This window comes from Otolemur garnettii, unplaced genomic scaffold (assembly GCF_000181295.1).
Source record: "Otolemur garnettii isolate 467f Iridium unplaced genomic scaffold, OtoGar3 scaffold00021, whole genome shotgun sequence".
NCBI classification, from domain to species: domain Eukaryota; kingdom Metazoa; phylum Chordata; class Mammalia; order Primates; family Galagidae; genus Otolemur; species Otolemur garnettii.
This window is the reverse complement of record NW_003852416.1, coordinates 17,498,515-17,523,631: the sequence shown is the minus strand read 5'-3', so window position 1 is coordinate 17,523,631 and position 25,117 is coordinate 17,498,515. Positions and strand designations below refer to the sequence as shown.

The 25,117-nt window shown below is 45.7% G+C and overlaps 1 protein-coding gene across 2 annotated transcripts in view; it reads left to right on the top strand.

Annotated features, from left to right (window-relative positions):
• CNNM2 (cyclin and CBS domain divalent metal cation transport mediator 2) overlaps window positions 1–20,517 on the top strand; it is a 147,562-nt gene extending 127,045 nt beyond the window's left edge. Inside the window, exons 5-8 of one of the 2 annotated variants that reach the window (XM_003787208.2) lie at window positions 7,508–7,601; window positions 10,512–10,577; window positions 18,344–18,528; window positions 19,532–20,517. In XM_003787208.2, the coding sequence (XP_003787256.1) occupies window positions 7,508–7,601; window positions 10,512–10,577; window positions 18,344–18,528; window positions 19,532–19,741 (555 nt within the window). In that variant the 3' untranslated portion in view covers window positions 19,742–20,517. The remainder of the gene's footprint in view (window positions 1–7,507; window positions 7,602–10,511; window positions 10,578–18,343; window positions 18,529–19,531) is intronic. The other variant, XM_003787207.3, reaches the window with a different exon arrangement.
• Window positions 20,518–25,117: the final 4,600 nt, after the last annotated feature.

Below are 25,117 nucleotides of genomic sequence, written 5' to 3'. Positions count from 1 at the left end.
ACAACAAAATCAAAATATATTAGGAAAGTAAAAAAACCCCATTATGCTTATATCAATAGATGTCAGAAAGGCAATTGACAAAGTTAAGTGCCCATTCTTGATTTTTGAAAGCAAACAAGCCGGGCCCGGCGGCATGTGCCTGTAGTCCCAGCTATTGTGGAAGGATTGGCTAAGGCCAGGAACCAGCCTGGGCAACATAGGGAGACCCCATCTCTAAAAAGAAGTAACTGAAACAAACAGATAAGCATCTTTATAAAAAGCTGTGAATATTGGACCAAAAAAAAAGAAAAGGCTGTGAATGAATCATATCCGTAAACTGTAAATCTCACATCTAAAGGAATCCTTGTTTACAAAGCTATCTATGCAAATATTATAGCACATCTATTATAAGATAGTAGAATTAGTTCATATGTCCCCTAATCAAAGTGAAATGTGATAATATGAGGGATCATTATGAAGTAAAGGAGGAAATGGGATGCATATAGTAAATATGTGAAGTGTTAATCAAAAGTGTGTGCACAGTAATTATAACCGTTCTAAACCATTTTCCTGCTTAAAAATAGAGGAACAGATCACTGTATAATTCATTCAGTTAGTGTTTCACAATGAAGGATTTGTTGGCCCTTTGGGGGATAAGATATCTAAGGAATAAAAAGTAGTGATTGTTCTTTGCAGGACAGATTATGATTTAATAAACATAAGGAATATTTAAGACATATATAAGGAAATACATTAAACTATAAGAAAAACAAAAGGAATACCTGTTTTCTTTGCCAATTATATAATCAACAGAAAGGAATATAGTTTTTTTCCTGGAGTTAATTTTTCTTATTGATTTCATGCCTCAAGATAAAAGTTTCTCCTTCCTTCCTTCCTCATCCACACTTTTTATAGAGCTTCTGACAAGTAGTCAAAGGAATTTTGCCCTTTAGAGTGAACTCACTCCTTGTGGAGATGGCAGGTAGCATCTTTAGAGTTCATACAGTTCTTAATACTACTTCTTAATATTGTTTCACCTCCTACTGGAAAAATAATTTGAGCCTTCAGTATAAAACCTTGTCACAGATCTTGACTTGCATGGTCTGTTTGTCCTAGTATAGTAACGGATCCTTAATCTTAAGTAGAGATAATCTATTTTTTTTTTACATTTATTTATTTATTTTTGAGATAGAGTCTCATTTTGTTGACCTCAGTAGAGTGCCGTGGAGTCATAGCTCCCACCAACCTCAAACTCTTGGGCTCAAGTGATTCTCTTGCCTCAGCTTCTCGAGTAGCTCAGAGTACAGGCGCCTGCCATAATACCTGGCTATTTTTAGAGATGGTGTCTCGCTCTAGCTCAGGCTGGTCTCAAACCTATGAGCTCAGGCAATCCACCCGCCTCAGCCTCCCAGAGTGCTAGGATTACAGGCATGAGCCACCATGCCCGGCCTTTAATGTATCCCTTTTAAAGAAAAAATTTACTTGAACAATTAGCATTGAACCTATTTTTTAAAAATTATACTACTCAAAGTATGAGTCAATCTAAAACTAAACATAAGTACCTTTTGCTTAGAGGTCTCATATGCAACTATAAACCAAAACAAATTTTTGAATTAATCTACTGTTCAGCTGATTCATAAACCACCGCTCCTCTCAGGACTATAGCAGGGGTACTGCATGTGGACTACACCTAGGCCTAGGTACTAGGGTGGCCGAGCCCTGGCCTTCGCTGAGTGTGAGCTACCTTGAATGTTGGTGCAGTGCGCTGTGCTGTCATTTGGCCTCCAGTGGCTATAATTTGATTGTTTGCATGGTAAGTATCTCTCTGTTCCCTGTGCTTTAATGTGCTCAAGGCTCCCCTGGGACCTTGCTAAAAATGCAGCTCCAGCTTCAGTAGGTCTGGGCTGGGGTCCGAGATGCTGCATTTCTGACAAGCTCCCAGTTGACTGAGCAGCAGGGCTTAACCGAGCTGATCCAAGCAGCACAAGTTGGCACCAGGGGGACTGAACACTCAGCCAAGTGCTGGCACTGACATCTGGTGGTAGAACTCCGTTAGAGGATGGTCAACCAACTGATGCAAAATGTGTATAAACTATCAAAATCTTGACAAAATGAAACATTTATTCAGCAAACTTGCAGAATCTGAGGACTCCAGTGCAGCCTCCGGTTGAAGGCATTGCTGGAGAGTGTTGAATGCCAGCATCGTGCCAGCCCACAAGCAGGGCTCTTTGGTGTTGCTGCCCCTTCTGCTTCCACGGGGACCGTAGGGAAACACATCCAATGTTTGTGGCCCTGATATCTTCACTACCTCCTTTCAGGGGTCAAAGCCTTGACTTCTTTGTAATGATGATTTTAAAAGCAAAACAAAACGAAGTAAAACTCCATTGAGAGCAAGAGACCAAATAACTGCTCGGGATATGATGTGCGAGGGAGTCTCCCTGGCATACACTGATCACTCGGTGTTCGCACCACTGTGGTTGTGCTATGCCAGCTAGGATGGTGTAGGATTCGCTAGGAACGGAAGCCGTGAGCCATTTAGTTCTTTGTGGACAGTCAGAAACTTTGAGGTTGTCTAATACCTTTTGTCCTACGGAAAGCAGGGTCCTATGACAGAAATGGGCTTGGGAAGCCAACTTTGCTTGGTCCAGTGAGGCCGCCTTCCTAATTTGTCAATTTACAACCATGAGGCCCTAGTTCCTTCTGGGAATACGTGGAGCCTATTGTGTCCTGCTCCTGATTTATGTTATATGTTGAATGAATTTATGAATATTCCTTAAGTGAAATCAGTACGTGGCTCCCTTATGTGGGAAAGTTGTTATCTGAGATGACACTGAATGGATTTTTGAACCAGGTAAGCTCTTCCTCATGAAGATGGCCCTGGTTTGTGTCCTGGTAGGGCTATTTGAAAATGATAACTTTTTGGAACCACTAACACACATGAATGAATAAAAGATGTGTTTACTGGATGTTTCTAAAACTTGCCTGCCAAGATTAGCTCCTACAGAGAGGGCCATAATGATAGGCAGTTCTTAACACTTTTAGAATTATAGAATTATAAAATGTTAGAACTGGAAGAACTCTAGGGATCTTTTAATCTATTGAAATTTTATAAGTGAGGCTTGGCACCTGTGGCTCAAGTGGCTAAGGTGCCAGCCATGTACACCTAAGGTGGTGGGTTTGAATCCAGCATGGGCCCACCAAACAATGACGGCTGCAACCAAAAAAAAAAAAAAAACAGCCGGGCGCTGTGGCGGGCACCTGTGGTCCCAGCTACTTGGGAGGCAGAGGCAGGAGACTCGCTTGAGCCCAGGAGTTGGAGGTTGCTGTGAGCTATGATGCCATGGCACTCTACCCAGGGAGACAGCTTGAGGCTCTGTCTCAAAAAAAAAAAAAATTTTTTTTATAAGTGAAATAAAATTAATATAGTACAGTGGTTCCAAAGTGCTAAGATATTTTGACAGTCTTTACCAGTTTGGGGCAAAATAAGAGAAATAAAGACAGTTGCAATGAGTTTTTCATAAAGTTGTATGTATTTGGTTTGAAGACCTGTTCCTCTGAAATTATATATTTTCTAATTTGAGGGGCTAAAATGTCTACTCTGTTGTGAAATGATAGTAGCAATAGATAGCTGTGTTTTTAAAAATATTTTTATTTTATGAAATAAAAATTTGGCAGCCCTATGTCTGTCTCCAGTTTGGGGATAGAGGTGCATTTTACCGGCTCTGAGACTCCAGAAGTCTAGGAGTCACTGTCCTGGTATATCTGCCCTGGACCCTGAGCATGTTGACTAGGCTAATCCTCCCCTGCCTGGGGTCCTGTCCTGAAGGTCAGAGGAGGCATTAGCTGAAATGACTGTGGTCTAGAGCTTTAAATTTGTCTACGGCTGTTCTGGTCTAATTAGCAGACTCACAGCCACTGTGCCTTGAGGGCTTCTGGAGAGGCCAGAGCACACAGTGTTTCCAGACAATCTTGAAGCAGTGATTCCCAGACTTTGCTGTGCTAGAGTCATCTGGGGAGCTTTAAAAATCCTAATGGCAGGCTGGGTACAGTGGCTCACGTCTATAATCCTAGCACTCTGGGAGGCTGAGGTGGGTGGATTGCCTGAGCTCACAGGTTCTAGTGAGAACCCCATCTCTAAAAAATAGCCTAGCATTGTGATAGGCGCCTATAGTCCCAGCTTTTGGGGAGGCTGAGGCAAGAGGATCACTTGAGCCCAAGAGTTTGAACTTGCTGAGAGCTATGATGCCAGGGTACTCTACCCAGGATGAGTAGAGTGACTCTGTCTCAAAAAAAAAAAAAATCCTAATGCCAAGTTGCCCCCCAAACTAGTTAAATCAGAATGCCTAAAAGTGGGAGCAGGATGTCAGTATTGGGGAATATCTACCCCCGGGTTTGTGAAGTAGAGGCTCAGAGCTCAGAAAAGCACCACCCCTTGAGCAGCTCCTCTCTGAGAGGAGCAAGGTGTTATGTTCCAGCCTTATTTTGGTAATGACTCTTGCCCTGCAGGATCTAAGAGCTTATCACAAAAGAACAGTGGGTTGACACCCATTTGCAGGGACATAGACCCAAAAAACCCTGTAACTTGTACAACAAACTGTCCTAATCAGATCAAGTGGGACTCCACAGAGATGGAGCCATTCCCAGGCTCTGTTGCATTCGAGCCTGCCTTATGATTTTCTGCATACAAGGTTGGGTTCAGAGATGGTCCTGCAGCCGCGCTTGATAGTACAAAGACATTTCAGATAGCATATACATGCATATTCACTATCTTACGAAAAATCAAAGATTAGTCCAGGAAAAAACAGGCAAGTAACCAGGAAGATACACACTCTTGGACACCTGCCGTGTCCCTGAATGTCATCTCTCTCTTTGTTGCTCTCCCCCTACCCCACCTTCTCTGAGCTGGTCTCTGTGCCCTGCGCCCCTTCTTCTCCTGCCAGCCTTTGGCTCTTGCCCCTCCATTGCTCTTCTCCCTCCATGCTGATTTTAATTGTGCCGAGTCCTATCCCAAACAGCCTTCACTCAGCTTGGTGCTGTGTCCCTCGTTGGCCAGGAGGACATCCCCCTGCCTGCACTGCCTCCCGCCTGCCCTACCTTCCCCTGCAGCCTGATCTCGCTTCCCTCATCAGTAATGTCGCTCTCTCCACTGACTGCCCTTTATCACGGAACTCCCCTCGCTCCTGGCTTTCTGTGGTGACGTCTGTTTCTGCCTTGGTTCCATCGTGGTTTCTGTTTGTCCCCTGCTCTCTGTCATCAGCTGCGGTTTGGTCCTTTTTTCTTTGGGTTTAGTCTTTTCCACTCCCGGTGCTCCATCTCCAGCCCTGTTCTTCCATCTCAGGCTTTTTGAGCTGCTTCAAAAGGTCCTGGTCACTTCTGCAGCCCTGACCTTCTGACCTCTCCGTCTCCTCTCGTGGTGTTCCTGTCCAAGCCCCTCAGAGCGAACCTCTGGTTGTTGTGGTGGGGGACTCCCTGTCACCCCCTTACGTTTCTTTCTCCCTGGTGGTTTCATAATATGTCAATCTCTTATCCACAGCGTCTTTCCAGTCCTGAGGCTCCCCAGTGTGAGTCTGGGCTCCTCTTCCTCAGCTCGGGAATTTGCCCCTACCCATCACCGTTCAGGGGCTGCACAAGCTAACCCGGGCACCATGGGCTAACCTGGGCACCATGCTGCCCATCCCGCCTCATCCCCAAGCGGACCAGTGCCTGGCCCAGTGCCATCCCCACCTTTCACCTTCCCTTATGCTCCAGGTCAACCAAATCCTGCTCATCCTTAGATTTTTTTCCTTTCTGTATAAAATTTGTCTTTATACAAGATCAGGAAAGAAAATGTTTTTTCTGAACTTTCTATGTTCTTATGGTCCTGTTTCCTCATGCAGAACTCTTGTTTATTGCCTGTGTTGTTGGTTTGCGTGTGCTCCCCACCCTCCTCAGCCCTCACTTCCCCACTGCGAGCTCCTGGAGGGCAAGGCCGGCTCCTCTCCTCGCAGGCTCCAGCCCCTGCCACCGGCCCTGCCTGCTTGTTTGCAGGTTGTTTTTATCTTATGGGTGGAGTTTTTAATTTTTGTAGCAAAAGAGTTGGTTGGGGACTGGGAAAACCAATTTCTACTGAGTGAAAGAAAACCTAAAAGAGAAGCATCAGAGAAGATCCTGAAGAAAATATTTGAGAAAGGTCGTGCATAATGGGGAATACAGCACAACCTAACAAGGAGTGACCAGAACAACAGTGCCTCAGAGGCAGTAGAGTACAAAATATTGATTAAGAGCTTGTTCTTTGATTACTAAATTTTTCTGGTCCCCACTCTTCTGTTCTATAAGATAATTGCTCCTCAGTGGAGCAGTTAAAACACCATGACCTGTTAGCACAGTTCCTTTTCAATACATGGTAGTTTAATGTTTGTTTGCCCATTGCAAAGGCTGTGCCATTGAGGTAGCCTCCCACCTGAGAAGCAGTTGGAGGTAATGTGAGCAAGAGCCTTTCTGACCCTTCAATTGAAAATCTAGAAGCAAAACTCACTTATGAGACAATTTCATTAGCCCAGAAAATGCATGTTGAGCACCTATCATGAAAGATTCTAATGGACCCTGGGTGTTGGGGATGAATAAGACAGCCTGTCCCAAAAGAATGGATATCAGTGAAGAAGTTACAGACAAGTTAGAGGTAAAACCTTAAGGGAGGAGAGAATTGCAGTAATAGAAGGAGACCTGACTTTTCTAAGACAGGATAAAGTCCCAGGGTGCTAAAGTGGCCCTGGGGTGACAAGATGACGAGGCATTGGGCTGCAAGGAGTCTGCTGGGTACATCAGGACACCATGCTGGAGATGCAGGAGTGGGTTCTGCCCCACCCCCACCCCTGCAGGACAGCTTGGGCACCTGTTGCTGTGAATGTGGCCTCAGTGTGGTCCCAGGAGATGGAGCGCCATCTCTGATTGCTGGAGGGCTCTCACCAGCTCTGACTGCTAGAGGGTTCTTAAAGCAGCCAAGCCCTAGGATGTTGGGAAAATACTAAATGGACTCAGAAATTCAACATCACTGTGGCTCGGCGCCTGTGGCTCAAGCGGCTAAGGCGCCAGCCACATACACCTAAGCTGGCGGGTTCGAATCCAGCCCGGGCCCACCAAACAACAATAATGGCTGCAACCAAGAAATAGCCGGGCATTGTGCCAGGCGCCTGTGGTCCCAGCTACTTGGGAGGCTGAGGCAGGAGACTCGCTTGAGCCCAGGAGTTGGAGGTTGCTGTGAGCAGGGAAGCCATAGCACTCTACCCAGGGGGGGGCAGCTTGAGGCTCTGTCTCAAAAAAAAAAGAAATTCAACTTCACCGTTATCCTGTCGCCGCTGCGTGTATAGCCAAAGCCAAGTTTACTAGTAAAGGATCCCACTCCTCTCATGGGAAGGATTATCCAAAGCTTACTGTCTTGGGATTGCTGGGAAAGGAATTGAGGCAAAACTCTGAGGAAGAACCAGATTTTGTGCAGTGTGTGCAAACGGATTCCTGCAACTGGACTGAAAATCCGTGCTTTTCTTTGCAGGGGAAGGTGGAGGTAGAAGCAGGGAAAGAAGGTATGAAGTTCGAAGCGAGCGCCTTCTCCTACTACGGCGCCGTGGCCCTGACGGCCTCTCCAGGTGCGTTGTCTCTGTGCCTTCCGCTGACCTTATCTGTTCACTTTCTGAGCTTTTTATTGAAGTATATCATGAATACAGACTATACAAATCATAAATCTGTACTGCCATGAATTTTCATAGACTGAACACACCTAGGTGAAGGAGCACCCAGACGGAGATAGAACTCCACAAACCCCTGAAGGCCCGTCCACTAGCTCCAAGTCACTGTCCCCCAGAGTAACTCTCTGGATGTCTCAGCATAGACTGGTTTTGCCTAGTTTTAAACATTTTGTAACTGAAAGTGCGCAGTAGGGATTATATTGCTTTTGGCTTCCTTCACTCCGTGTTATGCTCGTCGTGTTCGCCTGTGTTGTGTGTGACTACACTCTCTTGTTATTGCTGTGTACAATGTTCCATTGTGTGACTGTACAGTGACATGCTTATCTTTTTATGGAAGATAGAAATCGGGGTGGTTTCCTGCCTGGGGCTACTCTGAACGGTATGGCTATCAACATGCTTGCACATGTCTTTTGGTGAACGTGTGTGTGTGTGTGTGTGTGTGTGTGTGTGTCTGCTGGGTGCAGAATACCCAGGAGTGAAATTGCTGGGCTTGGGGCACGTGCACCTCCGGCTTTGGGAGAGTCTGCAGGTTCCCAGAGTGTACGATCCTACGATCCTAGGGTACTATGAGGGATCCTGTTCCTCTGTAGCCAGCGCTTGGTGGTGTTGAGACTTTAAAATGTGTTAGCTATTCAGGAGGTTTTAATTTGTGTTTTCCCGAGGGTGAATGAGGCTGTTCCTGTGTACTTCTGGCCTCTTGTTTAGAGAGCTGGCTACTTGAGTCAGTCAGTTGAGAGTGGCTATGCTGTGGGACCAACTGCATTCTCTGAGCACAGTATTCCAAGCTGCCTTCAAGCAGGGTGTGTCCTAGAAGGACATGAACGCACACAGGTGCTGGTGTCCTTGCTCACTTTGAGGACAGGCCCAAATGGTCTCCGTGCCTTGCTTGCTCTTCCGCCTGCCCTGCTTGCCCCTTTACCCTTGCGGGAGCCCAGCAGGCCGGCCGTGGTGCCGGAGTGCCACCTTGTGGCGAAGAGGCCAAATGGTGCGCTGCGCTAGAAAATTTTTAGAAACCTCAAACCTAAAAACAGCCCATCCTAAAAGAAGGCTGTCTCTTCTGAAAACCAGTCTTACAAGAGGAGGAGATAACGCCAGACCAGTCTGTTTTTGGATGCCGCCGACTGTACCATCCCACAGTCTAAGGAACCCAAGGATGTTACATTTAGAAATCTATGAGACGAGAATTCTCTTCTATTTCCAAACTTCCTGTGCCCCAGACATGTCTTCTCACTATCCTGATGCAGAATTTTGAGCCCAGTGGGCACAGTGTCCCTATTGCCAACTACTGGCCAACAGCCAGCGTGACCCTCCGTAATTAGTAGGTTTCTGTTATAAACTTGAAGGTGATCTGTTTGCACTGCTCAGGGGGAGAGAGCAGTTCTTAACTGGGTGTGAGAAGAACTGGGTTGCAGCCTCAGTTCTGTCACATACGGGTTATGTGACATAAGCAAGACAATGGTTTCCTCATTATGAAAAGGATACAATATTACCTCGAGTGATTGTTAGAAAAACAGAAATGCAGTGATGCTCTCACACGTGCTTTGCAACCTTGAAAACATTAGAGGAAATCTTGGCATCACAGAAAGTGTCAGACTGTGACTTCCTTTGGTAACCCAGCCCAAAATAGCCCCAGAACCAGATTGAAAAGGTGGCTTTGAAAAGCAGGTTAAAAGGGTAAGTTGTACATATTCATTGATAACTGGTTCTTGAAACCTACATATTAGCCCGGTTCATGTTGAGCTGTAATGTAAGGACTTATTCAGAAAGGGAAGGCAAGGCATGGTGGCTCACACCTATAAGCTTAGCACTTTGGGAGGCCGACGCAGGAGGATCACTTGAGACCAAGAGTTTGAGATTAGCCTGGGCAATAGCAAGGCTATTAAAAAATAAAAAATTAAAGAAGGAAAGTGAAGGGTAAGCCTCTGAAAGAAAACCTGAGGGCAGCTTACTCTCCTACTTTGGAAAAGCTGAAAATGAAGGGGAATTTCATTAATGGAATCTTATTTATCTGAAAGCCTAGTGTGTTTTACTTAACTTTACAACTAGGATTCTGGATTTTGTATATTCATTGAGAGGCATAGTTTGTATAGGCATCTTAAGATAAAGTTTCTATATGTTATTGTTATTTGACTGGAAAACATCTACAATAATTGGTTCTTAAGACCTGCCCAGAAAGTATGACTTCTGCCCAACACTGCATGTTCCTGGGACTCTTCACAGCTGGAGCCACTGCCCCTTGCCTGAGTAAGCAGTGGTGAGGATGACGTTGGCCTACCATTCTCGGGAAACCAATGTATGCGTTCTTTATTTATTTTCCTCTATTTTGACATTTCAAAGCATTCCGAAGCAATTCAGAGTGTCAGGTTAAAATTATAACGAGACAAATTGCCACAGATGGGGTGCTGCAGGCTGTGCAGTGAGTGAGGATTAGGGTGCAGGTACCAGCGGCTTGGGTCGTGCTCTTACGGCAGTTGGTTACTGAGCTCCCCTTTTGTGTGGCTATTTGTGTTTTAAATCCTTAAGACTAGCACGTTTTGAACTATAAGCCCCAATTGGTTATTAATGGCTTAAGAGATTTCTAGGTTAGTAAAAAGCTTGTGGATTGGATTTCTCCTGATCTCGGCCTCCCTGTATTCTTCCTGAAAAGCAGTATGTGTTCCTTTTTGTTTATATAGAATGACATGGGCTTTTGCATTTCTGGAATTGAATGCTCATATTGGTAGAACAAGTATCTACTCCTGTCCCTTGATTACAGAGATCTCCTTTCTTGCCTTTTGATATGGTCTCACCCTGTTTTTCTCCATTTTTCAGTTCCTTTGTCCCTGTCTCGTACCTTTGTTGTCAGCAGAACAGAGTTGTTAGCAGCAGGTTCTCCAGGTAATTCTGCATGTTTCCTTTCCATAATTCTCCTCACTGCCTCCCCTGGGCTCCATAAACACCTGGCTGGCCAGGTCTGCTCCTTCTATTTGGACATGGCTGTGTTCAGTTTTCCTTTGAGCGCTGAGCCTCTAAGGTTCTATGACTTCACTAGTGAGCTCTCCAGGAAAGCATAAGCCACAGCAGGTGTAGAAACTCACCTGGAAGACTGAACGGGCGTTCCGGACATGAGCAGTGATGAAACAGGGAAAGGGGGAATGGCTCCGACATGGCTCATTGGTGCTCTCTGCCTTTCCTACATGCACTGCTGACCTTGAATTTTCAGGTCAGCAAAATGGGGCTGCTTTTAGTTCTTACTCTGACTTCAGTAAGTCATGGTGCGTGGAGTTAGCAGAGGCCCTCATGCCCTCAAACCTGAGGATGCATCTGTAGAACACACTCGGCCAAAAGCCTAAAAACCTATGAACTTTTCTTGGTAAGCTAGAAAAATACCCTGTCCACATAGGCCCACAACATTCCTGTTTTGAGGTCCTCTTTCCAATATGCATGTGAACAGGGGCGTGGGTTTCTGCTGTGTGTCAGGCAGATGCCCTGCGTCTCCCTGTCCCCCTGCCTTTGTTTTGAAGTGGGTGCTGTCACATTCCTGACAGCTGCGGCTTACCTCCCTGCAGGAGAGTCTGGCTGTGCCTCACTAAAGTCCAGCCATTAAAAGGAAGGGAAAATGCTTAATCTTTCTTTAATTAAAATTGCTGGACTTTCTCATTTGGTAGCACAACTTTTCTGTATTTATTTTTTTCCATACAGCTTATATTTTTCAATCTAACTGAAATGTGAATTTCATAATGCAGCTTCAGCAAAATCTAAAATGCTGATGTTTGGTGACTCGAGAAGCTAATGTTTCCACAAATATTTGTTCTTAAAAAGTTTGGGATAGTTGGATCAAACTGGCAGCAGAATATACATATGTGTGTATATGTGTGCGTGCATGTATACATAGGCATATGTATATACGTTTGTGGTTTTCACCCCATTTTATTTGCTTGCCGCTGCTACCTATTAAAAATGTTACAGGGATGAAAAACTACCTACGGGGTGTAAATGTATACTATTTGGGTGACAGGTACAAAAACCCAGATTTCAGCACTATATATACATGTACTGCAATCCAACTTGTACCTCCTAATTCTATTAAAATTTTATGAAGGACTGGGTGTGGTGGCTCAAGCCTGTAATCCTAGTACTCTGGGAGGCTGAGGTGGGTGGATTGCCTGAGCTCACGGGTTTGAGACCTGCCTGAGCAAGAGTGAGACCCTGTCTCTAAAAATAGCTGGGCGTTGTGGCAGGTACCTGTAGTCTCAGCTACTTGGGAGGCTGAAGTAAGAGCTCGAGGTTGCTTTCAGCTATGATGCCACAGCACTCTACCAAGGGCATCAAAGTGGGCCTCTGTCTCAAAAAAAAAAAAAAAAAAGAAAAGAAAAATATTTTATAAAGGAATAAAAATGTCACAGATGCTGAAGTAGAGAGTGATTTTGGTGAAGGGGATAGCAATGTCATTTGCATATTACTTTTTCTGTAAAACTTAAGAGATTTCTTAGCTCTGCCCACTTTGTCTGATCTAGTAATAGAAAAGTCATTTTCGTAGGTCCAGGCCTTCAGGGATGCTGACATTGCAATAACATGATATCCAAGAAGTAGGTATCAGACTAAATACCTACTTGGCAGCGATTTCCAGCCTCTTCCAGAAGGAGCCTCTTGGTTCTCAGGAAAGAAGCTGGGAACGTTTCTTTTTGTATCTTCTAGATTACTGCCAATAAGAAAGGCTTCCTGGGTCAGATGGATAAAATAAGCCAAAGCAGAAAGAGAGCAATTTTGAGAAGGCAGAAGGAAAATCAAAATGACATTTTTCCTTTTCTCTTTTTAAATTTTATATTAATATAAGGATATATACAATTAGGTTATGTTGTTTGCATTTGTCTGAGTTGTAGTTGAGTCCCTCACCCGGGAGGTGTGCCATATACCCCTACATTGTACCTGTTAGGTGGGAACTTCCTGAGCCCCCTCCTCTCCTCCCCACTTAAGTTTAATAGTGGTTTTCTCTCCTTTGGGCCTGTAGTTGTTCATCTACTTGATTCAAATTAGTACTGAGTGCAAGGAGTGGTTGCTTTTCCGTTTTTGAGATACCTACTAAGGAGAATATTCTTTAAATCTATCCAGGTTGATACAAAAGATGTGAAGTCTCCATCTTTTTTGCGATTGAACAGTATTCCGTGGTACATATACCACAGTTTGCTAATCCATCTGTGGGTTAATGGGCACTTGGTTGTTTCCACATCTTTGCGATTGTGGATGGAGCTACTGTAAACATTCAAGTGCAGATGTCTTTATGATAAAGTGATTTTTTTTCTTTTGGGTAGATACATAGTAATGGGATTGTGGGACCAAACAGAAGGTCTACTTTTAGCTCTTTGAGGATTCTCCATACTTCTTTCCAAAAAGGCTGTACTGGTTTGCAATCCCCAAAATGAAAAAATTTCCCATAATTATTGTCATAAAGCTTTGGTGTGTAAATTTGGCAACAAAGCCTGACATGACCTGGGGCTCAGCTGTTTCAGTCTCTTTTCTGCTTGATACGGCTCCTCGTCCCTCTGACTGTAGGTTGATGTGTTTGATTACAAGGGCTGCCCCAGAATTGCTGGGCATGTAGGTAATAAGAGGTATGTGGACTATATTACCTTTCTATTATCTTTCTTTCAAACATCTCTGGGCCCCAGGGCTTTTAGATAAATGACTTGTACTATTTTTATCTTAATTATTACTGAGTTTGAGGCTGTCCACAGTGGCTCGTGCCTGTAATCCTAACACTTTGGAAGGTTGAGGCAGGAATATTGCTCAAACCCTGGAGTTCAGGGCTGCAGTGAGCTATAATGACACCATGTCTGGGACACAAGGCAAGACCCTGTCTCAAAAAAAAAAAAAAAAAAAAAGAGAGAGAGAGAGACTGAGTTTGAGGTTCTGGTAGTGAACTGCAGCTATGCGTTGGGTAGCTCCCCAGTCATGCTGGTGCCTACTGAGCTATTGGAAAGGCTCCTGGAAACAGACTGCCGCAGCACCAGGGCCTCCTGGAAGGAGGGTGAGAGGAAGCTGATTGTGAGTCTGGATAGTTAGTCCTCAGGAGAAAATAACAAGAGACTCAGAAGTACTGCAGGTACCTCAGCTGTGCACCTCCCACTACCTGGGGCCGAGCCAGAAGCAAAGTACCCTTTTAGAGGTGTCCAGCCTGCAGCCCACAGGCTACATGGGGATTACGTGAGGACTTTTCTGCTTATCTGTTGGGTAGATATCACAAAAAGTATGCACAGACTTTTTATTAGTTTTTGTTAGTGTTTATTTAATACATGCCCCAACACAACTCTTTTGACAGTGTGTAACAGAGAAGAAAAAAGGTTGGATACCCCAATCATAAACACCAGTTCAAAGATGTCTGTGAAAAGGGTGATAAGCTTTGTGACTAAAGCCTGGGGCTACAGTGAGCTCCTTTGTTCTGACCTGTCATCCTAGTAAAGTCATCCCAGTGTGGAAAGGCTTGGTCATAAGGGCAGGTGCTCGGTGGCAAGGGCTGGAACGTGAAAAGCGAGTGGTGACCTGGCTCGCTCACTGGGCGCTCACTGGGCATCGGATGATATGTTATCTTACTGTTAACCCCTTGCCAGGCCTTGCAAGGTGTGTACTATTATCTGCATTTTACAGACAAGGAATTGGAAGTTTAGTGAAGTTGGGTCATGTGTTCAAAGTTCTATTCCGTTAAATATGCAACATCTGATAAATTAGTAATTTGCCTTATTCTCTTAGAAGATGAGTGCAAGTGAGAGGAAGAACCGTGGAGTAGTTCCTTTAATTTTGACTAACAGTGGAAAATTAGTTCATGACGTGACAATTGTAGGGAAGGCTGTGACATAAAAATTTCAGGGGAAAGTGAACTGATCATCTAAGATTTCTGGAGTACTTATGTTTTGTTCTGTGTCCTCCTACTTTAAGAAGGACATTTACTGGACAGTGGCAGGCCTGGATGTGTGGGCAGAGCTTCTACCCTCCCTGACCTGGGTGCCATTACACCAGAGTGGGTGGCAGGAAGGAGTCCTGAGCCTGGTATTGGAACTTCACCTGCAGCCTAAAGTGTACCTGGGTCACCACATATGCTGAGAGGAGCAAAGCACTCTGCTATGTGTGTTCAGGGTTCTAATTGCCTCAGTTTTGATCCACTGAATCAAACAAAAATGAAACCATGAGACCAAGGAAATTCTTTGCAGCTGGATCTAATTAAAAATAAACTGTGAGGCTCGGTGCCTGTAGCTCAAGCAGCTAAGGCGCCAGCCACATACACCAGAGCTGGCGGGTTTGAATCCAGCCCGGGCCCGCCAAACAACAATGACAACTATAACCAAAAAAATAGCTGGGCGTTGTGGTGGGCACCTGTAGTCCCAGCTACTTGGGAGGCTGAGGGAAGAAAATTGCTTAAGCTCAGGAGTTAGAGGTTGCTGTGAGCTGTGATGCCACAGCACTCTACCAGGGTGATAGCTTGAGGCTCTGTCTCAAAAAACAAACAACAACAACAAAAAAGAGCTGTGATGGGAGGCAGAGCATGAAGGCTTATGGAGAAAGCAGCTCAAGAGAAAAGGATTACTCACAGGATCTGGTTTGAGGCACTAAGAAGGATATGACCTCAGTTTGAAATGAGCCCTAAATTCTGCTAAAATTGAAATAAGAAGAAACATCAAATTTATGGTGAAGCATGGGTGGAAGAATGGTGAAATCATTGCAGTCTATAGGGACAGTGCCCCCAAGTGAGTGGACAACTCCGTGTAAGCCGAGACTAGGCACTGGTGAAGATGAACCCACAGCAGCAGATCAACCACATCAGTTTCCAAGGAAAAAATTAATCTTGTTTATGCCCTAATTGAAGAGGATGATTGATTAACAGCAGAAATAATAGCTAACACCATAGACATCTCAACTGGTTCAGTTTACACAATTCTAACTGAAGAATTCAGTCAGTTAAGCAAACTTTCCACTCAATAGGTACCAAAAATCATTGTACCCAGATCAGCTGCAGAGAGGAGCAGAGCTTTCAGTGATTATATTTGCACATATGGGATCGAGATTCTGAAAAATGTCTTTGAAGAATTATTACAACAGATGAAACACAGCTTTACCGGTGTGATTCTAAAGACAAAGCACAATCAAAGCAATGGCTAACAAGAGGTGGAAGTGGCCCAGTCATGAGCCAAGGTCACAGCAACAGTTTTTGGGATGTTCAAGGTACTTTGCTTGTTGACTTTCTAAAGGGCCAAAGACTAATAACATTTGCTTATGGTTGAGAGTGTTTTGAGAAAGTTACTCAAAACTTTGGCAGAAAAAGCACCTGAGAAAGCTTCACCAGAGAGTCTTTCTCTACCACAATTATCTTGCTCCTTTCTCTCATCAATTAAGGGCAGTTTTGTGAGAGTTTCAATGGGGAATCATCAGGTCCACCCTGTAGTCATGATCTGGCTCCTTCGGACTTCTTTTTATTTTCTTAATCTTTAGACCAGCCTGGGCACAACATAGCAAGACCCCGTCTCTATAAAAAAAATTAAAAAATTAGCCAGGGATGGTGGCACATGCCTGCAGTCCCAGCCATTCAGAGTCTGAGGCAGGCAGATCACTTGAGCCCAGGAGTCTGAGGTTACAGTGAGTTGTGAGCTAGTACCAGAAAAGTGCGATTTGGTTTGGGCGAGACAGTAAGACCCTGTCTCTAAAATAACAACAACAAAAAATTTACAGGTACCCCATTTTTTATTTTCTTATTTATTTATTTTTTGAGACAGAGCCTCAAGCTGTTGCCCTGGTAGAGTTCAATGGCATCACAGCTCACAGCAACCTCAAACTCCTGGGCCTAAGTGATTCTCTTGCCTCAGCCTCCTTCCTGGGAGTAAAGGTGCCTGCCACAACACTTGGCTATTTTTTGGTTGTAGCTGTCGTCGTTTGGCAGGCCCAGGCTGGATTTGAACCTACCAGCTCTAGTGTATACGTCTGGCGCCTTAACTGCTTGAGCTACAGGTGCTGAGCCAGGGCACCCATTTTTTAAATTTAATAATGTAAAATGATTACATTGACATGGTTAAATTCCCAGGACTCTAAATGATTAGGGGTTGAACTAAATAAATGGCTGATATCATCAGTTACAGAAATATCTTAAACTTGATAGAGCTTACATTGAGAAATAAAGTTTTCATTTTTTGTTTGTTTAGAAAGGACATTGACCAAATGAGGTGTAAGATGGTGATGAGGTAAGGGTTGGTAAAATGTAAAGTGAAGAATAGCTTGAGGACAGTCAAGGTATTTGGCCTGGAGAACAGACCCAGGGAGAACATAACTCTCTTTAGATTCTTAAGGAGGCCTATTTCAAATAGCAGAGGCATGAAAGTTACTCAAGAGAGCAGAAGCGAGACTATCATTTGAGGTTAGGAAGGCAGCCTTTGATTGGGTGTGGCGACAGACTTCTCCGTAGCTGATGGTCAGGACCAACCAAGGGCTGGCTCCTCTGTGGGTGCCTCTGTCAAGGACAAGTTGCAAAGAGGAGCCAACCACGAGACGGTTCCCACCAATTCTCTGTCATTCTGCAATTCAGAACCTGTCTAACATGGGTACCCAGTTAATCTCTGTGTGATAAAATTGGTTAAAAAAGCAAAAAATGGAAGAAGCTTTGGCAAGGGAGGTGGGTTTTATTTCTACTGAAATTTATATTAGAAGCTGTAGCGAACTCCCCTTTAAGAGCCACAGTGCTCAGATTCACCTGAATTTCCTTTCAGGATGTTTTAGTGAGAATGCTATTAATATCTCATTGAAGAGGGTCAGGTGAGGTGGGTCATGCCAATAAACCTAACACTCTGGGAGGCCAAGGCGGAAGGATTCCTTGAGCTTAGGAGTTCGAGACCAGCCTGAGCAAGAGTGAGACCCTGTTGCTACTAAAAATAGAAAAAACTGTTCAGACATGGTGATGGGCATCTGTAGTCCCAGCTACTCAGGAGGCTAAGGCAAGAAGATCGCTTGACAGGATTTTGAGGTTTGTGTGAGCTATGATTCCAGGGTACTCTAGCCTGGGCAACAGAAGGAGGCTCTGTCTCAAAAAAAAAAAAATGTCTTTGAAGAATCCCACCACACTAAGGCAACTCAGTCAGACTTTTTAAAGGTTTGGTGTCTTCTAGTATTCTTAAACTGAGACAACCTCAGGCTGACAGGGGATCTTTCTGGTGTCAGATAAAAGGTTTGGCTGGAAGGTATAGTGTGGGCAGACGGGAATCTTCTGATCCCTTTAAAACACGTACTGGTTTATGGACATGCCTGAGAGCCCTTTGGCTTTGGGCGCAGCAGCTTCTGCGGCGGGGACAAGGCCCATCCTCGTCCGTCGGAGCATTTCATAGCGCTCAGTTTCCTCACACAGATGCTCAGCCACAGGCTCTTGTGTTAGAGACATGGGAGGATGGTTCTTGCCACTTCAGCAGGGCCGACAGCTGCAGAGAGCACAGCCTGCCCCTGCAGAGAAGCCAGCATGCCTCACGTGCGTGTGGGGGGGGGACCGTGCGCTCCTGCAGTGTGGCTGAGGCCTCTGGTGTCGGCTGATTGGGTTCTTTCGATAACTGTTATTTCCATTTGGAAAATAAAGAGCTGATTTTACTGACTATTTCTACTTCATCTAAAAAGTTGAGTTTTTTCTCTGTATTTTCCAGGTGAAAATAAGTCACCTCCTCGCCCGTGTGGCTTGAATCACTCAGACTCTCTCAGTCGAAGTGACCGGATTGATGCAGTGACACCAACACTGGGGAGCAGCAACAACCAGCTCAATTCGTCGTTCCTCCAAGTCTACATCCCTGATTACTCAGTGCGAGCCCTCTCTGACCTTCAGTTTGTTAAGGTAAGAGGAGCGGTAGCTGGCTTGGCCAGTCGCAGCAGTTCAGTGACCCCTTCCACAGCAAATTGTCTGGCCCCCTAGTTCCTCCTTGAGCACTACCTCTATCACCTTGGGGTACCCTACCTTCAGCTCCCAGATAGAAACCCTACCTCCATCTGTCATGCTCAAGACTCAGGCTGGGAAGATCAGGTATCTCCTTGGTTTTGTCAAATCATTTCTCTTTCTGGGAATGGGAGCTTGAGATCGTGAGAAAGGCTAAGCTTTTTTTCAAAGAGCTCTCAAGAGCTCATGACTCTAGCGACTCCCTGGGTTGGCCCTAGGAGTGCTGAGGTCAGAACACTTAGAAGAGTTGCTGAGGGTGGCTCCACCTTCTCTTCTGGCCCAGAGTTGGGGTTCTTAGTATGAAATAAAGATGACCTTAGGAGAACAAGCTAGCTTTAGCCGATGGAAGGCAACCTCTATTTTCTAGTCTCTGTGTAATGGTGAGATGAAAATTGGAAGTGGGTTAACTTTAAAAAGTGGCTCAGGTTGAGCATGGGCTCATCCCTGTAATCTCAGTATTTTGGGAGGCTGAGGAGGGAGGATCTTCAGCCCAGGAATTCGAGACCAGTCTGGACAACATAGTGAAACCCAGTTTATGAAACAAACAAAAAATGAAACAGAAACATTAGGCAGGCATGGTCTGGTGGTCTGTAGTTCCAGCTACTCTGGAGGTTGAGATGGAAGAATCACTTGAACTGAGGAGTTGAGATTACTGTGAGCTATGACAATGCCACTGCACTACACCCTGGGGAGCAGAACAAGACCCATTCTCAAAAAAAATAATAAATTTATATATACACTAATGTTTAAAAAGTGGCTCACTTTGCGATCAAGGATGATTTTCTCCTAGAGAAATACCTATAGGCCTTTTAGAGGATTTTTTTGTGTAATATGATATAGAGATAAGAGAACCTAAAAATAAGCGTTACCTTGATTTGTTTTCTATACCTTCTTCTGGCTCCAGATCTCAAGACAGCAATACCAAAATGCCTTGATGGCATCCCGGATGGACAAAACTCCTCAGTCTTCAGACAGTGAAAATACTAAAATTGAATTGACTCTTACGGAGCTGCATGACGGGTTGCCCGACGAGACGGCGAACCTGCTCAATGAACAGAACTGTGTGACGCACAGTAAGGCCAACCACAGCCTGCACAGTGAAGGCGCCATCTAGGGGTGCTGTGCCGCCCGCCCCTCCCACTCCTGAGGCCCCTGGGCCCCGTCTGACCATGACTTCCATCGGTGTGAGCTTGTGTGCCATGCTGCATCCTGCAACGTCCTGAGACCAAAGACTTTGTCCCCTTCCTGGGAACTTGGGAGGAGAACGGTGAGGGGAGGAAAGGAAAACAGAGAATGGAAGCTGACAGTTGGGGCATGGCATTCAAGATTTTGGAGACAAACTTCTTCCGCCCAAATAGAATCATGTTTTATTTTTTCAGCTGTACCTTTTATCATTATGCACTCCTCCTCCTCCCTCAATTTGCATGAAGTTGAAAATTGTTGCGATTTATTTTTTCAAGAGATCATGTTTTTTAAAAGTGTCTTTTGCAGAGTTTTAGGTGGTTCTGTCTGAACTCTGCTATGATCCCATGATGTGACCCTTAATAGAATGGACTCGCCCCTTGAATGGCCTTCCTTGGCCCTCCAGGGAGGGGCATCCTTCCTCTGTGCCCAGTGAGTGTCACTGTTGAACCTAATGGATGAATGAAGAAAACAATGTTACTGCAGAACCTGTCAAGTCTGTCGTCACTGTGGGGTGTAGCTGGCCGAGGGACCTGCAGTTTGCCTCTCTGAGAGCTCTGTTGTTTTGAGAATTTAATGTTTAACTGTGCCCCTTGCCCTCAGGCAGGTTTAACATTTGCTTGGGAATGTGATTTTGCTCCCCTCCCCTAAGGAATTTTTATCACCAGAATGAATGTTAATGAATTTTAAAGTCATGGTTTATCATTGACAAGAGACAAGTTGACTTCATCCTGGCATCCCCCCACCCAGCGCCCAAGCTTACAGAGCGTCGTCACCCACCTCCCTGGTCCTTACTCTTGTTAACCCAAGATGCTGCTACACAGATGCCAAATGGAAACCTTCTGCGGGGCTTCGCGGTAAACAAGCGAAGTGGAATTTAGGCTCCTCCCCTTCCCACTGGGAGGGATGTAATTAATCAGAGAAGGAGTCAGAACTTCCAGATGTGCTCTGTTCTCTGTGCTAAGAAGGCCCGTATTTTTAAGGGGGGGGGGGAATTTGGGGACTGCCAGCACCTGCCCCTCCTTCCAGGGAGCCAACTGTCCCTCTTCCCCTTTGTCCCTGGGCCTGTCGGGCCCAGCAGCGGCTGTGTCCCCTGCCCTAGGGCCTCTGTGCCTCCGGCCTCAGATGCAGCCTATGCCAGAGTGGCTGCCTGTACACCCAGGGTCAGTTTGGCCCCAAACAGGGATTCAGAAACCAAATGTGTTGTGGCCATTTCATGTGTGTCTTCGTCTTTTCTTTCTTTCTTTTTTTTGGACAGTCTCAAGCTGTCACCCTGGGTAGAGTGCCATGGCATCACAGCTCACAGCAACCTCAAACTCTTGGGCTTAAGTGATTCTCTTGCCTCGGCCTCCCAAATAGCTGGGACTACAGGTGCCCGCCACAACACCTGGCTTTTTTTGTTGTGTTGTTGTTGTAGTTGTCGTTGTTTGGCAGGCTGGGCCAGGTTCGAACAGGCCAGCCCTGGTGTTTGTGGCCGCGCCCTAGCTGCTGATCTACGGGCACTGAGCCTATGTAGCCTATGTCTACAAATTCATGTATGGTGAAATTAATGTCAGGAGGTATTGGAGTGACTAACTTTTTAACTAGCTTATCTGTGTCTTGTTAGCCCAAGGGATATGTGCATTTTGTTGGCGGTCCTCATAGAGTGAAGTGCGTTCTCACTGACCACGGGGTGCAGGCAGGGTCATCACTTATGGCACCCAGGCAGTGGCAGAGCAGGCTGCATTTGCTCCATGTGACCTTCTGCAGGAAGGGAAGCCCTGGGAGGGCGTTTTCCACTCCAAGGGAGGATAGGATAGTCTCTTGGCCACAAGTCGTGGAGCAGGGAGTGTTGCTGGAGGATAGACAACAACACGCTGGGCTGGCCTCCCTGTGGGCAGTTTGGCGGCTCTGATGTGCTACACATGCTCGGCTCAGTATTCCTTCTGGGGTGTCAGTCCTGGAGTGTCTTCCTCAGCAGGAGCCATGTCCCTTAGTGCAGGAAGGGCTGGTCTCACCCAAGTGAGAAGGTCACGGGGAGTGCCCCCTAAGGGCGCTGAATGGCCTACTGTTGGCACCCAACCTGCCCCCTTGCGATGGTGGGGACCATGTTGTTTGATGTTAATGGGACCCCACACTGAGTTATCTTCTTTTTCAAACAGAGCCACCCAAATTAAAAAGTCATTTTCTTAAACTGCATCTAGTTGAGCACAACGCCATTGTGGTGTGTAAAAACAAGATTTCCTGTAACAAAGCGAGACCTGAGCCTTGCTGGAGAGGGATTTCTCACCCAATCAGCCTGCTACCCCCTGCCGCAACCAGGCTGCCCTGCCCAGGTGCCAGCCTTCAGGAGCTCTGCCCTGTCAACCAGTCCTGGCCTGGTCTGCTGCTCCAGGCAGCTTGTGTCTGAAGGAGCCTCTGGAATCAGAGTTAAGTGCTAGAACTCCACTGTCCCTTTATCAATCCTAAGGAACTGTGAGTCTGGGGAGTGAGAAAGGATGCTAGCTGCTCCCTGCTTGATTTCAGGGAGAAACAGGGCTTAACGCTGTCTCGCCTGCTCACTGTAGAGGCTTTCTGCAAAGTCTTATAAATAAGCTGGTAGGGTAACTCCTCAGTGGAGCTCCCAAAGGATGACATTTTAGCCTGCTAAGTTGGTATTCATTATGTTAACTACTCTTTACCTCTGGTTACTCACACTGTCTTGTCTTATACAGGGAATCTAAAATAGTTCTTGTCCCTGAAGGAAGGAAAACTAACGCTGCTTTGGGGAGAGCTTAAGAGCCTTCAAACAGCACTCAAGTCTGAGCCACCAGATGCCTCTTCCAGGCCCCACATTTCCTCTGTAAACTGACCACTCAGGTGGCTGAAGGAGAAACACTGGCTCCTTGCTTCTATGGGGCAGCAGGAAAGCCATCTTGGCTTGGAAGGCCTATGCCATTATCTCTGCAAAGACAGTGGAGGTTAGGCAGAGAAAGGCTATCAAATGGTTGAACTCTTGATGTACAGTGGCTGCTCCCTAGTGCTTCCAGCTGATTTGTCCTTTCCCAGGGCTGCTCCCTTTTCAAGCATGGAAAGGAGTGGGTTGGGTGGACCAGACACAGGCCCTGGATTCCAGATCCTGATGGGGCCCTGTCACACCTGAGGGCCTCACTATCCTTTGCAGGGATCTCTGTGGGTGGGACAGGGCCCCACCTGCTCCTGAGCAGCCACTGACACCCCTTAACCCCACTGCAATTGGGTGTCTAGCATCCAGATATTCCCGGGACACTCTGCTCTTTGTAAATGAGGGGGCCTTTTTCCTATTGGCTTAGTGGTTCCCTCCCTTTGTTGCTCTGTTTCGTATTCATCGTGTAAATCCAAAATCACAAACTCTTGGGAAAACACTATCTTAAGATTTTTACGTGGATACTGGGGTGCTAATCAACCAGCTTAAACTTTGGTTCTTAATTGGAATTTGAAAGGGTGCCACATTTAACTCTGTTCTTCCTCTCTCCTCTCCTCACGCCCTGCAGGGTTCAGTGCCCATGTGACACAGTTGGCTTGCCCAGGTGGAGTGGAGTAAGGTGTGTTACCATCTTCAAAGAGTATTTCAGGGAATTTTGTGAAAACACTGAATTCAGACCTTCACACTAATATAGAACAGTATAAATGCATTAAACGTACTGTCCTCAGTACCATACAGCTAACGGGCCAGCTTTTCCAAGTCTAGGAAAACAGTGGTAGATACAAATAGAAATTCATTTTCTCTACGAAATGGAGCAGTCAGAATTTGAGCTAAGCAGGTGCCATGAACTTTTGCCCTCAAATTCTTTCTTCAGGTTGAGGAACAGACCTAAGTAGGCCCTGGCTGGTAAAAACACAACCACCTCCCATCATCTAAAGGCCAGCCAAGGATCTATGGCCATCCTCACTTTGAGCCCAGGAAAGTTAGGTCTCCTGGGTGACTGAGGTTGCCCCAGGCCAGGATCCTCACCTGGGCTGGCATAAGGTGCTCGTTTTGTTTCCTGGAGCTCCAAGCAGGAGCTGGCCAGGGAGAGCTGGCTTTGCACATTGTGTTGTATGACCCAAGTTCCCCAGTGGTGTGGATGATGGGAACAATTCCCCTCTCCGCAACTGATCCCAGAGACAGGATTTTCTTGCAAAGAATTGAGGAGAAATAGATTGAGCTGGCAGGTTAACGCCTGAGAGGCTCCCAAAGCGCTTAGTGCTTACTTTATTACTGAGGAAACAGGCTTTTGTCCTGGGCTGAGTTTGGTTTCATTCTGGGCTCTGGGCTAAGGGTGTTTTTGTCCAGCAAGATATCTGGATGAGATGTAGGTTAGCCCAGAATTGAAAGGGATTTAGAGATTTGAATAGGAAAGTGACCTGGAGATTCAGAAACTTTTCTGATTATAAACTTACCAGTGAGCAACCTACTCAGTGGATTTTTACACCTCAGGGCAATTTGCGAATCCGTATCTTTTCATCTTTTGTGTTCAAGTAGGTTGAGAGGAGAGAATTCAGGACTCCTAAGTCTGGGTTCATCGGCCTCCATTTGTGGGGTGAGTGGTACACAAAAGTGAAGCTTCTTATTGGTTTTCCTCTTGTCACTTTCTTTTCCATCCTAAGATGATTATTCTAGATTCCGTGACCAGCCCTAAGGACAGGAAGAAGAGATGGCAGCTCACAGCAACTGCCAAGTCGGGAGCAGCTTTTCTTCTACCATCTTGGGTGGGAGACTTGCTCTGGTTGGCTCAGCGCAAGTTAAGCCTTCTCTTTGTATGCTACAGCTACTGACAGCTTCTCAGCTGCAGTTGTTTTGAGGGGAAATACCAGGTTACACAAAGCATTATGGAAATAAGGCAAGAGTAAAGTTCTAGGTGTTTATATGCTAAGGTTTATATGTAGTGTGTATACGGATAAGAAAGACTTGAGTAACTACAGTGTTTCCAAGTTTTAATAGTTGTGGAGAAATTAGAAGAATGGGAGTACTGTCTTGCCTCTCTTGGAAGGCTACCTTCTGGCATGTGCACACATCTGTACTATAAGGATTCACTTAGGAAGTGATTCTTTGGGGGCCAGACTCCTCTTTAGATTCACCCTGCAGAGAACTGGGCCTGGTGAGGCTTGGGTGCCTACCCTTTTTATTGGAGACTCAGGCACCTTGAGTACAAACAGCTGGTGTCTCAGGCTCCCAGAGCAGAGGGAAGTGGGGAAGTGTGAGGTCTTAAGAGTCTCATTCCCCAGAGACCTCTGGCCTAGCTTCTGATTTATTACTCCCCATGCCCAAAGTCTACTGTGAAGGTGGATTGTATCCATTGATTTTTGTTCTGTAGTCCTTTAAATCCAC